The sequence below is a fragment of the Sipha flava genome, unplaced genomic scaffold (assembly GCF_003268045.1).
Source record: "Sipha flava isolate LNK unplaced genomic scaffold, YSA_version1 181_pilon_pilon, whole genome shotgun sequence".
Lineage (NCBI taxonomy): Eukaryota > Metazoa > Arthropoda > Insecta > Hemiptera > Aphididae > Sipha > Sipha flava.
In genome coordinates this window covers 960,338-974,201 of record NW_020272220.1, presented here as the reverse complement: position 1 = coordinate 974,201, position 13,864 = coordinate 960,338, and the positions used below count along the sequence as shown (strand labels likewise).

The following is a 13,864-nucleotide window of genomic DNA, read 5'->3' as shown; positions in this document are numbered from 1 at the left end:
CCATCTTCACTCTTTACATGGAATGTATGTTCTAATTCTAACTTTTTTATTTTGTTTTCAGTATATATATTTTAAGCAGTAGAAAGTCTATTATAAATATGCTTGACTAGTGTCGCAACTACAATTTTTGGGTCCCAGGGTGACTGAGATTTACTGCCCTATTTTTTAACATGTCATACACTTGTTAATGGTTTCATTTTCCGACTCCTTTTTCTCCTAGTAATTCAAATATACATCAATATGTATATTAAAGCATATTTTAAAATTCACAAATTCATATAGCACATCAATAAATAAGAATTCAAAATTTTAGAATGACAACCCAATTTAATTACAAACACATAGAGGTCAACTAAAGTTGTTATGCAATGTACATCCTCCAAACCAATCAATAAAATAAACAAAATAACAACAAAACTTAATAAGTTAATTTTTTATCATTTTTAAAAATTGAAAGTTTAAACAATTATTTAAATTAGTTGAGCAAATAGGAAACAATGTATACTAAAAGTAGTAAAAATGTATACTAAATGAACTGTAATGTATTGTTTAGGCACCTATATTACAGTTTTAAATTCTTTATAGTACTACTGTTACTCAACTATTAATTTTAATTGCAGGCCGCATCAATGTTCCTGTACCTACCCATCCTTAAATTAAAAGATAAAGCACGTCTAAATTATAAATAAATAAATACAGGGAAAACAATAAATATTGAGAACAACTTGACTGCCTACATTATTCAACAATACAATTTTGAGTTTATATCTTAATTTACATTGTAACAAATAAAATAATGTAATTCGTTTATTATAAATTTATAATTGATGACAAAATTATATTTATAATAACAATTTTATTTTTGATAACAACAAAATGATAACGACGGTGTTGGTCTAATCGACTGCGTATAGACCTTAGATCATATACAATCTATGTATATGATCTAAGGTATAGACAGACCCTAAATTTACCACTATTATCACATTTACCCCTGATTAATTCAAAATCTATTAATTGCTCAATGTTTTGGATTCCTTCAAAACAATATAATTTTTAGTTCGATGGTTCTATTTCATATTTACTGATACAGTGGAGGAAGTTAAACTCTGTCCTACGAACAGGGGCGTTTCGAAGGGGGGGTTGGGATTCAAATCCCTTCCAACATTTTAACAAGTATTAAATTACTTACTAAATTACTACCGAGATTAACCTAACTAAACCAATTCTAGCAAGAGTTCCCCAAGCGTCTAAAATCGGGCCTATTCTGTTTAATTTGTTTATCTCGAACATCCCACAGTCTCCCCACACTAACATGCCACTCTGCCCTAGGCGTGCGCACAGAGGGCGCAGAGGGTGCTCCGGCATCCCCGGACCTTTCCTTACAACAGCCTAACCTAACGTCTTGTCCAACGTGAACGTGACGAAAAAATTATCAATCATATAAAAATAGATTAGATTGTCTATCGTACGCGATAAACGGTGCACGATTTGAAAATCAAATCGTTTTGTTTTTGGTCGTGCATCATCAATGACATTTTTAGTTGACTTAATTAAAAAAAATAAACATTAAAAATTAAAATTCGAAAAGTGCTATAGCAGTTTATAAACATAGACGTCTACCGTACCACCATCGCACAACTTACTTAAAAACACACTGCACGTCGGAAAACCAAAAAAATCGAAATATGGCCAGCCGCAAATTCGCGTTCACATAGGACATTGTTAGATATTATATATAGACGTTTGATTAGTGTTGTGGGAAATTTATTGAAGTTAGAATTAAATAACAGTTTTTCAAATATTTTATCTAAATTATTCAATATACCAATTGATGAAATGGAAGCAGAAATTAAAATTCTCAAACATATGCCTAATGTACCAAATGGTTAAGGTACATTCAGTGAATTTGTATATGTGTGGTTGGACTGGTTAAAAGAGAGTGGACGTTTAGACATTTTTAACAACACATAATTAATATTAAAAATATTTACCATAATACCAGTAACAAATTGTACATGCGAAAGGATATTTTCAAAACTAATTATTGTAAAAAATAAACTTAGATGTACTATGGACCAAGATAGACTAAAATCATTATTACTAATATTCACAGAACAAGAATTAGCTTGTAAACTAGATTTTAATGAAATTATTAACGAATTCAATAATTTTATTTCTTTTAAACGTCGATTATTATTATAAGATCGTATATCTGTTGACATATTGTTATGTAATATTTATTAAAAAAATAATTATTTAAAAAATTATTTTTTTGCATTTTATATAAATATACTTATAATGGCTTTCAAAATTAATGTGGGACCCTATTTTTAGTGTGCACCCCTGGAACCAAAAGTCTGCGCACGCCTATGTTTCTTTCTACCATTAACCAATATTTAAAACCAATGTTTGAAAAAAAAAAAATATTCTATAATGCTATGTGGTACAGTAAATAATTTACTGTACCACATTACATGAAAACAGACTATAATTATTATGGTTTATTTTCTATTCAAAAATTTTTCAAAAAATCACAGACACGGCGAGATTTTTGATAAGTATTTGAATGGTGGGTGATTATCATTTGTTTGTAAAATGTCAATTAGCTCTGTAATTTTAAATTCACCTAGCCACTGGTATTTAAGGGTTACCTGACCTTGCAATTTATCACTCACAGTAAAATGTATTAACACGGAAGCAGCCATCGTAACTCTAGAAGAGTTTTTTCACAATGATTCAACTGTTGCGATCACTAACCCCTAAAACATATACTGAATAGTTTACGGAATCCATTTTCAAACCAATGATGACAACTCTTCGCTTATTTCTAATGTTTATAGAAGTGATAAATGATAAATTATATGACTAGAGTCAAATGCAAAAATTTGAGAAATTAAAATAAATTTAAGAACATTAAATCATGATCGGATAAACCAAAGGATAATTTAATATACTATCACCGTCGTTATTTTTCGATGTTAAAATTACATATTATTAGAGATGGGCAAAAATTTTCAAACATCGATGTTTCGATGTATCGATACATAGAAACTTAAAACATCGATGTTGTTGATACATCGGATTTCCTAGAAAAACATCGATGTTTTTTCGACGTTTTAACATACATTTTTTTCAGAACATGGAAAAACTTAAATAAACAAAAAAAGTCTTAGAATTCAGTATATTATTTGTAACAATAACTTTTATAGACAAAAGTCTACAAAAGGATCTATTATAGAAATGGGAATCATGGTTCATATAAGTGACCCGATTACGTTCGCCGGTTCGCGTACTCGAGTTTAGTGTTTACCCTGCGTCCTTGCTAGTAGCTAGTAGGCACTAGGTAGTAGCTACTAGCTACTAATTACTACTAGTATACTTCTATTATAGTCCTATGACCTATAAGTCCTATACTGCTTATTTCCTTATCAATTTATTGTCATTAAATTGATAATACTATTTGTCTAATATATTTAATTAAATATTAAATGGTATTAAATAAATTAATAGTTACATATTTTAGATATTTAAAAAATGTTATGTCTAAACTCTAAGTAGGTATACAATATACATTATACAATATTATGCATTTTTGTTTTGAATTAAACATTAATGCATGAGTAATAACAAAAAACAATTTGATATTTTTTAATAATATACTTTATTGTCTGACTCTGTACATAATTAACTGACTAACCTAACGTCCTAACCATAAAGTCTCATCTAAAGACTGTAAAAATAACAGTTGATTTAAATGCTTGGATGTTAATCGATTCCGTTGTTTGTTTAATGTTAATCCTGCCTATGAAAACATGTGTGATAACTTTAGCTGCGAGAAAAAAATTGTAATACAAAAATTTCAAAAACATCGATAAAACATCGAAGCAAAACATCGACATTGTCTTCGATGTATCGATGACTAAACATCGATGTTAAAACATCGATGTTTTTTGCCCACCTCTACATATTATACTCATACTGAATAAGTGTACTTAAATTAAATTACGCTAACACTCAATAAATATTATTATATAAACTATTATATATTATATAATACTAATCACGTTGCTAACAGTACAGACATTTGATCACATATTTTAGTTATACGATCTTTTGATGAAATACATTTCTGAATGGTAATAAATTATTCCATTTGATCTAAATTGTTTTCTAAAAATGGTTATATGAATTTAAATGAATCTGTACTTATTGATCTAAATTTTGTCAGGCGTCTAAAAGGGATAAAAAATGTTTAGGAACAGCTAAATACCGTCGTTCGGATACTGCCAGTCCAAAAGAGTTACATTTATTTGGTTTTTATTTAGTTTCTAAATTTAATTTCAAGTTGTGTTTTTTTTTAAACAATGGCCATTAATAATATTGATTAAACAACTGGCTTTAAATGTTACCAGACAAATATATCGCAACTAAACTATAACTACGAACCAAGCGAATTCGATATCATTCAACATTGTTGATGCTTTAGGTGAACATATTTTCAAAAATAATTTTCCTGATTCATACTCGTATATCAAAACTATTAAAATAATGGGATCCATAACGAGGTAAACGGAACTAAACGATAATATCATAAAATTAACATCGTAACGATTTTGTTCCTCTGCCGCGCAAAGCTATCACGTCTGACGTGAGACCGAATGCCCCACCGGGCATGTATAACGCGTTTTGTTTTTTCAGTTCCGATCACCGTTGCGCTTCCGAACGCTGTTGCAGTTCTGACGCGACAACGGAAAGGGAAATATGGCATTTTATGGTGTTTTGCGTCATCTGCGGGTGGCCAAAGATTTGGACCGCAATGACAGAAGATGACTATGGTGAGTACGGTTGAATTTCTCGATTCGCGCGAGATTCCGAGGATAGTAGATCTACTTCAGTTTTCATATGTGTCTCATACTTTTAACGCTTTAGCTCACCGTGGTTTTGCGCATCGGAGATGCATTGCCGGAGCACTAAGATGGGGACGACGAGACGGACGACAGATCCATGTTGATCGTCTTTGCTGCCCTAAGGCCACAGCCGAAACTGTCACGCAGACGGACGAAGTGTCTGTCACCAACGGAGATTCAGTTTACCGCACTCCAGTGGCCACTCGTGACGTCGCGTGTGGCCATTTCGAAATATCGTATGCGGATGGATACACCCAGGCTAGTCCGGCCACTAGCGATGCTGCGTCCGGTGATCAAACCCTTTACGTGGACAAATCCGCTCAGGTCGATGTGACTATGTGCCAGATCGCTTCAGGCGTCGACGTTGAGTGCGTAAACGGTCCCGCACGTTCGTGTAACGTGATGGTGGAAAAAAGGGCGCGGACGATGGCCGATGAAATGGCACAATTGGTCGATGCACAGATAACATTGGGATTGCCTGCAGCCTTGGCACCGACGGCCGATAGTACCTCTGGCCCCAGCATGGAATATCGCTCGTCAAAAGCTGAAACCCAGGTGAGGATGATTATAATGCCGACCGATTTAGGGCAGGTTTCTAGTAGTTAACTGTTCCGTGATAAATGTGCGACACGAAAAGAGAAAATAAAAATCATTGAGTATCTCGAAAAACTAATAAGATGACGGTAAAAATTTGTGTGGAGGAGGGCATCTTAGCAATGTATACTATGGTGACCATATATTTGAAAAAAAGGGACAAATATATTCTCTAAAAAAAAATATCACATTTTTTTAACTTCTATATTATATATATATATATATATGTCTCGTACATGAGTTAACTGTACATATGTATATAGGTACAATATGACATGTCTTATGTTTATCGCTAATTTTATTATACGTTAATACTCCAGTACACATTATACGAAGACGGTTATTTATAACTTCAATTTAGAGTAGTGAACATTAAAAAAAAAAAAAAAAAATTAACATGTAAAAATATTTAAAATCTTACTACAAACGCACGTGTAAAATATCGATTGAAAGCATAAGCACTCACTCACGTCCATAGATATTAAACTGATTCAATTGTTATTCTCTCAGGAGTCAACATTGAACCAAACTTATAAATATTGGAAACTGCGGTTTTCGCTATTCTCAAGGTTTGACGAGGGAATTATGCTCGACGAGGGTAAGTTATAATATAACATACGCGAATTCATTTTCTAACGATGTGAATCTTTTTCCACGCGATTACGCAGCCAGTATGTACTCCGTTTGCCCAGAGGTACTGGCACAGCATATTGCCAAGCGGTGCACTTCGTTCGGCACGGTCTTGGACCCGTTTTGTGGTGCCGGGGGGGAATGTTATACAGCTGGCATTGATTTGTGATCACGGTAAGCTTGTTCATACTATTATTGAACAGTATTATAATTCAACGCAATAATACGATACGTTGATGTCTTTTTTTTAGTTATCGCCATCGACTTGGATCCAAAAAAAATAGCTTTGGCCAAGAAAAATGCAGAGGTTTACGGAGTGGCCCACCGGATAGATTTCAGGGTGGGAAATTCTTTTTCGGTGGCCACTAACCTCAGGGTGGACGCCGTTGTCACCTCACCACCATGGGGCGGTCCAGGATACGAAAGGCGAGCAAAGTTTGACGCCAGAGACCTTTGTGGACGTGACACGGGTGGCATGGCAGCTATTATTCGGATGGCACGTGCAGTTGCGCCCAGAGTGGTTCTGCACGTACCAAAGAATATAGATAAAGACCAAGTACGCGTTACGCGATACTTAACATAATAATAATATAACAACATGTGACGTATACAATACTTAATATCGATCCCCGGGACAGCGAAAATGTCATATTTTGGTTAAAAACAGATACTAGTTATACGATATTTTCAAATATTTACTGCATGTGATAAGTGATATTATATAAGCCTGTTGCCTTAGATTAAAATAAATAAATAAATAAATTTAATTGAATAATACATTTTATTTTTGTTTCATTTTTCCGTGCACCGCAGTGTTTGCAGATAGCAATGGACGAGGGGTTCAGTCGAATACAGTACGAAAGTGTATCGATTGACAAAAAGCCGAACTGTCTGAACCTCTATCTAACAAGAGTACGTATTACAATACTATTATAATTTCTGCTATAAGTATTTTATCATCCACGGACGACGTTGAAATTCTATGTATCCACGTTATTAAAAGTACCTAAGACATATCCAAAGCGCGTTAATTTCGACTTTCATTTCATAGTCCTATAGTAAAATTCCAAGCTATTTTTTGTACTAACTCGTTTCAATTGTTTTAAAAGTAACAACGACTATTTTATGTTGACAATGTGTTATCGTTTTTAGAACGACACTCACGCACGAGGAATACCAGTTCAAACTTTAAAATCGGTGCAACTGGATAATCCATGTGACTAAAAAACTTTCAGTGTATATACTTATAAATCGGTGACACTTATGCACATTTTGTTTTCTCTTTCTTAGCGTTAAACAGACAACAAAAAATCGAACGTCTTCGTACAGAGAATAAGTTCATGTACATGACGTATTTAAATAAGGTTGCACGATTCTTCGAAACAAATCATGTATAAATGTATCAGATTATTGAATATATAAGGCACAACGTAAGCTAAATGAACGAGGAACAACATATTTTGTTATTATTATTAATCAAAAATAATTTTTTTTGCAGATCATTTTCGTCCTACCAAAATACGAAAATTACAACTTGGCTATTTTTACTTTTCCATATTTACAATTTTGACACAAAATATTTACTAAAAAATTCCATGTTAATGGATATTACTTTACTTTTTCCATTTTTTTTTTTTTTGAATAATATACTATTTTTTTGTAAACTAATGTGTTTGTATTTATAATTTCCATTTACACTGCTGTTTCTCAGATCATTTGATCGTGTATGCTTTTTGAGAGCATAACGGGGAAAAAACTGTAAAAAACTTAAAATTTCAACTCTCATCCCTATAGAGGGAATTTATATGCATTAATAACCCACCAAATATGCGCTAAAAATCTCTTACATTCACAAGTATATGTACTAATGTATTAAAATATACATTAGAGAAAAAAAATATGCAATCAAAATTTAGAAGAAAAAAATATAATTTAATTTAATTTTTGAACATTTAATTAAAATATTACATAAAAAAAATTACATTTAAAATTATGTAACCTTACATAATTGTAATTTAATTCTAATCAATTAAGCACCATGAATTTGACAAATATCTTTAAGAACATTTATAAGCAACAAATGTCTGTATCAATGACAGCAATAATGATCTTATTATATCTAATGTATATTGTCTACCACGATATAAAGTAGATGGAAAAAAGTTTACTGAATTTTTAGTTACCAGATTCATTGCTGGAGGAGATTATAATGCTGAACACACTTTCTGGGGATCGAGATTGATCTCCACTAAAGGGTGTGATTTGTTCAAATCTACTAACAAAATTAAAGCATAATTTATCTCAACTAGAAAATCTACTTTCTGGCCTACTGACCGAAATAAATTACCTGATTTAATTGACTTCTATGTAATGAAAGGAGTTTCATCAATTTATACAGAAGTATAAAATCTAATAGAGCTAACGTCAGATCACATCCTCGCGCTTCTTCAATGTAATAGTAAAACAAAAAAAAACTTCCACAATAAATAAAAGATCGAATCTATTCAGAAGTACACTTGATAAAATGATAACTCTTTCCACTCGACTAAAAACAATATTCGACATTGAAACTACGATAGAAAAATTTACCAGCGACATTATTAATGCCGCGGAAATAGTAACTCCGATGGTTGGAAGTGGTAGTAACCAGATTACATATCCACTAGAAATAAGAAATTTAGCTCAACAAAAACGTCGAGCGAGAAGAGCAAGGCATAGTATACATTCATGAATAGATACAATCGAACGGAGCCGTCTATGCATAATACTTCATGATAAAATCAAATAAATGAAATATGAAATCTTAAAATCGTACTAAAGTGGTCTCTCTGTTACAGATAAAACCGATTATTCGTTATGGAAAGTCACAAGACACATAAAGAGACTTCATGCTCAGATATCACCTATCCGCAAGGAAGGTACCTGGGCTCGCAGTGAACAAGAAAAAGCCTAAGTATATGCTAGACACCTCGAAAGTGTATTCTTACTAAACGCCATGCATTTTGAGTAGAGGTGTAATGTATATTCGAATAATTGAATTACTCGAATTATTTGAATATTTGACTTCGAATATGTTCACCGTAAATAATTCTAATATACGAATATTTGAATATTGGAACATTCGAATATCAGTATTCGATGCTATAATACCTATTATTATTAAATGTTTTGTGTTGCTCGAAAACTTTTTTATTTATTTTTTTTTATTTTTAAATTGTACAATCTATAAATATTTTATTTTTACAATAAGCACAAATGATATTTGAGTAAGTAATACAATAATATTAAATTAAGCGCGAAAACTTAAACAAATAATTTTCGTTACGTATTGTATTGTAGCATCGAATACTGATATTCGAATAGTCGAATAATTCCCATCACTGATTCTGAGCTTGATAATATGCAATGCCAACAGCTCAATGTACCACGTAATAAAATTAATAATCTTCCCGAGACCGGTAGGATCCCTATTATTAGTTAATATCGTGATAAATATTATGCTGTTATCTAAATATTCTTCGATATATTTATTTTTATATTTTTTCTAAATTCCATAAACTTGTTATCGAATATCGCATTTTACAAAAACATTTTTGTGGTTTTGAATATCAAAATTAACTTAATTGGGATAGATTAAAAAATAACACGTTAATTTCAAGTTAATCTGTAAGGATATGAATTAAGTTAATTTATCAGTAATGAAATAAGTTAAGTTATTAAGTTAAATTAACTTAACTTTCAACTTAAATTTTAACTTATTAACTCGTTAATGTCCAGGCTTGGTGTTTAGTATACTGTTTATTTTGAATTTATTCAATTTGTGTTCAATCAGTTGCGGTTCTGGCATTAAAATTTTGAGGAGGCAACAATTTTGTTCCTATCCATCTGGACTTATTAAAGCGAATCGCACAGTCCTAAAAACTCATTTAATTTGTTTAAATACAATTTTTTTCTTTAAAAATCTGTCAGAGAAAGGTTTCATTTTCACTCTAACACATAATTAAATGCTAACTACTAAGTTACAATTTTGCATTACTGGTAGGTATATTGTATTTAAATTATAATTATAATATTAAAATACTATATACATCTATAATTTATACAAAACTGAGACACAAACCCTATAAAGTGTCTTTTTAGTTTTGAGTTACAAATAGTTGAATATTTACAAAATTGATGCAAAAGAAAAATTTCAAAAAAATTTATTGACCTAAATAATAACAATTTTTAGTTTCTAAATTGACTAGTGTCTTCCTAGTAAAAATCAGCATAGCCTAATGTAATCCAAACAGAATTTGACTGACTCAATAAAATGCATGGTCAACAGAATAACCTCTGTAAATAAAAACTTCCACATATCCAAGGATGTTTAGTATAAACGTTGGAATTGAAAGACCTACAAAATACTTTTGAGCCAATTTTGTCTGCAGACAAATACGTCAGAGAAGGAGTTGGTTTACCTTGCCTAAGTAAGTCGTTTTTGTCACATGTACTCCAACGTCTGTAATAGTGTTCTAAAAGGAATACAATCGGATCATAAATTGGATTCATTTTTAAAAAATATGAAAAAACAACTTGAAACAAAAAAATACTGATCACTTTAATAACTTTAATTTGAAATTAGAATGCTTTATTTTGTTCTCAGAAGTCACAACTCACAGTACGAACTACCTAATCGTCTACCTAAACAAATACAACAGAAAATAAAACAATTGAATAATTATTCTAATCTTTTATATTACAAAAAGTTATAGTACAAAATAATAAACATATTACAATTGATATTTGATAATAACTCATTTAGTGATAACGTGGAATAAAGTAGGGATTAAATAATCATAATATGATTTAAAGAATAATAATATAACTTGTACACACAAAACATGGAAAACGCCTAAACTCTGTTTGTATCCAAAAGTTAGAATAATAATTATCGGTCAGCCGCTGTGAGTCACAGCCTGTGACGTTTTCTGACGGAGGCAACGGTAGTGTGCAGTCTCCGCGGAGAATCGCGCATGCGCTATTAGCATATTTTATGTGCGTTTGTGTGTGTAAGCTTGTATACACATGTAACGTATCGATAACTGTGACAGCGATTGCCTCCTGAGAAAGTGGGGAACCACTGACACGGGATGTATGGAGGGACAGCCGTAGCCTAGTTTATTGTATAGTAATACAGTATGTCAAATTATTAGTATATTACTATAAACAATATTATATTTGCCTGTTGTGCACATTGCACACGGCAGTGCGGCACGCCGCACTTAGGCATTCTCTTACCCATGAGTTGATGAGTACCACGGACTTGAAAGATCGAGACCGCGCACGATATACTCCATAGTCCGTTCAATACATAATTTAAATTTATATTTATCTTTATTAATTTCCCTTTTATTAACGTGTCTATGCTTGAAATTATAAGCAAAACATATTTAATAATTTAAATAACATTAACCGTGTAGTTTCTTGTACTTTCAAGGGAGGCACTGCCTCCCTTGCCTCCCAGGGAAAACCGCCACTGGTTTTTATAAATAGGTTCTGTAAAGTATTAAATATACAGACAATAAAATTATAAGTATTTATTTAATTAGATTTATATTATTATTCCTTTAAACCTATTGATAGGTAACTTATAGCCCCTCTCTCTCTCCTAGTAGACATCTCCTTTTTTCATTCCTATCCACTTTGGGTTATCTCACTCCCGATTCAAATCTTATCCTTAACTATCGCTCTACCCATGTCATCAACTCCATCATTAATTTTATCATTTCCGCTGGTTTCGTAATTTGATTTGTATGTTTTTTATAAATTTGCATCTTTTCACTACATAACTGTATTACTGTAATGTCCCCAATAATAGCAAATTAAAAAAATAAGAAAAAAAAAGTAACTTATAGTCTATAGGATAAGTAAATAAATTAATGTTTTTAATTGTTTGTAATGTTATTATTTAATTGGGTAAATTGAAACGTTTCATGTTCTTTGTTTATCATCATTATTCACTACTTACATGTTTTGTTCCGAAAAAATATTTTATTGATAGTCTATCGTCCATAAATATTAAATTTTAAATATATAGGTAACCATAATTTTTTAAATATTATGAAGTCGGCAAATTTAATCAGTCGCCCCACCCTTTCAAAAGTTGAAATGACGCCCCTGTTATAGTCTTTTTTTACTATAGGTAAATAATAATATGTATACGTTACACGATTACATGTTATACAATTGACGACCGTGAAAGTGTCGTAGTTCGTAGAATAGACACTTTTTGCTTGTTTCGTGGAATGAACAAGTGATATGCTTAATTCATGAGCATAATAAAAAAATATCCTTTTCATGAAATTCGATAAATAATGCTTAATTCATGAATCGGACAACAGCTAGTTTTATAGAACTAGGCTATTCCTAATAAATTACACGTAATACTTACAGTTTTTGGGTATCTATCATCGATATTTAAATCAGGAAAAATGAAAAAATGTATGGATACAATTATTTTTGAATGCTATTATAATATTATGGAAGTATAATGGTATACAACAGTATTTAGGAACTGGCGGCTCCTGGACCGCATCCGGCTTCCACTTATCTTTTATATGGCCCGCATACAATTCCAAAACTAGGAAATTTCATTGAATATCATATCAATTTTTGGCTGCATCCGAATTGGTTCCCATACCTAAAAATTGACATCCGAATTGGTTCCCGACATTCCAGGCAACAAACATCCAAATTGGTTCCCAATAAATACTTTCGAAAAGGGCGAAATCCAATCTAATTATATTTGTTATTTAATATTATTATTTTACTAACATTTTGAAATTTCCCATCTTTATAAGTACCAAGGTGGATTGATAAGTACGAATTTCGGAATGGATAAGATGAAATAAATTATCATTTAGATAAAAATCGTGATAAAACGGGCGTTATATTATCGATATTGACGGATATCTAGTCGTACTTATAAGTCAGTACGGCATTCAGTAATTCGCCGTAATAACCGCAAAGTGTTTGTATTAGTGATTGTATTTGTGTTTTAATATCTTCGAATATGGAATTTATGTACAGTGAAAAAAATAAAAAACTTATTGTATTGTTTGTTATAAATTTTTACCTCAATAATACAAAAAATGATAAGAATAATACTTAAAAATAAATTGACGAATTAATATTATGTTTATTATATTATTATAAGAATATCATTATACAAATTAAAGTGAAAAAAAAATCAATGTTATATATACATACAGTCCTAAGTCTGTATAAAATGGGAAGGAAAAAAGAAAATATTTTGACCCGGGAACCAACTCGGATATACCCTTCGTATCAATCCGGGAACCAATTCGGACGTTTCGGAACCAATTCGGACACTCTGCAATTTTTTGTATTGTCTGGCCCGTGAACCCTATTTAGTTTATATATGTGGCCTTAGGGCCAAAAATGTTGCCAACCACAGATATAGAATAAGTATATATATATATAATTATATTAATTAACGATGACACTGCCTAAGACAGTGGTTCTCAACTGGTGTGCCACGATATCAACGAGATGTGCCGCGAAAAATGTCTGGTTTAAAAATATTGAAAACGGAATATATTTTATTTCTTTACATTTATTTATCTGTACAGATAAATGATACGTGTATAGATTAAAATTATTTAGTTTTATAACTGTACAGTTCGGAAATAAATTGAAAATACCGATTGATAAAACTGAATATCTTA

At 31.4% G+C, this 13,864-nt stretch overlaps 1 protein-coding gene across 1 annotated transcript; it reads left to right on the top strand.

Annotated features, from left to right (window-relative positions):
- The first annotated feature begins 4,636 nt into the window (after positions 1-4,636).
- LOC112680885 lies at positions 4,637-7,703 on the top strand. The gene is made up of 8 exons (XM_025551108.1): positions 4,637-4,838; positions 4,933-5,465; positions 6,173-6,308; positions 6,386-6,690; positions 6,948-7,046; positions 7,287-7,350; positions 7,425-7,564; positions 7,633-7,703. The coding sequence occupies exons 1-7, from the start codon at positions 4,676-4,678 to the stop codon at positions 7,529-7,531; spliced, it is 1,407 nt and encodes a 468-aa protein (XP_025406893.1). The 5' UTR covers positions 4,637-4,675; the 3' UTR covers positions 7,532-7,564; positions 7,633-7,703.
- The last annotated feature ends 6,161 nt before the right edge of the window (positions 7,704-13,864 follow it).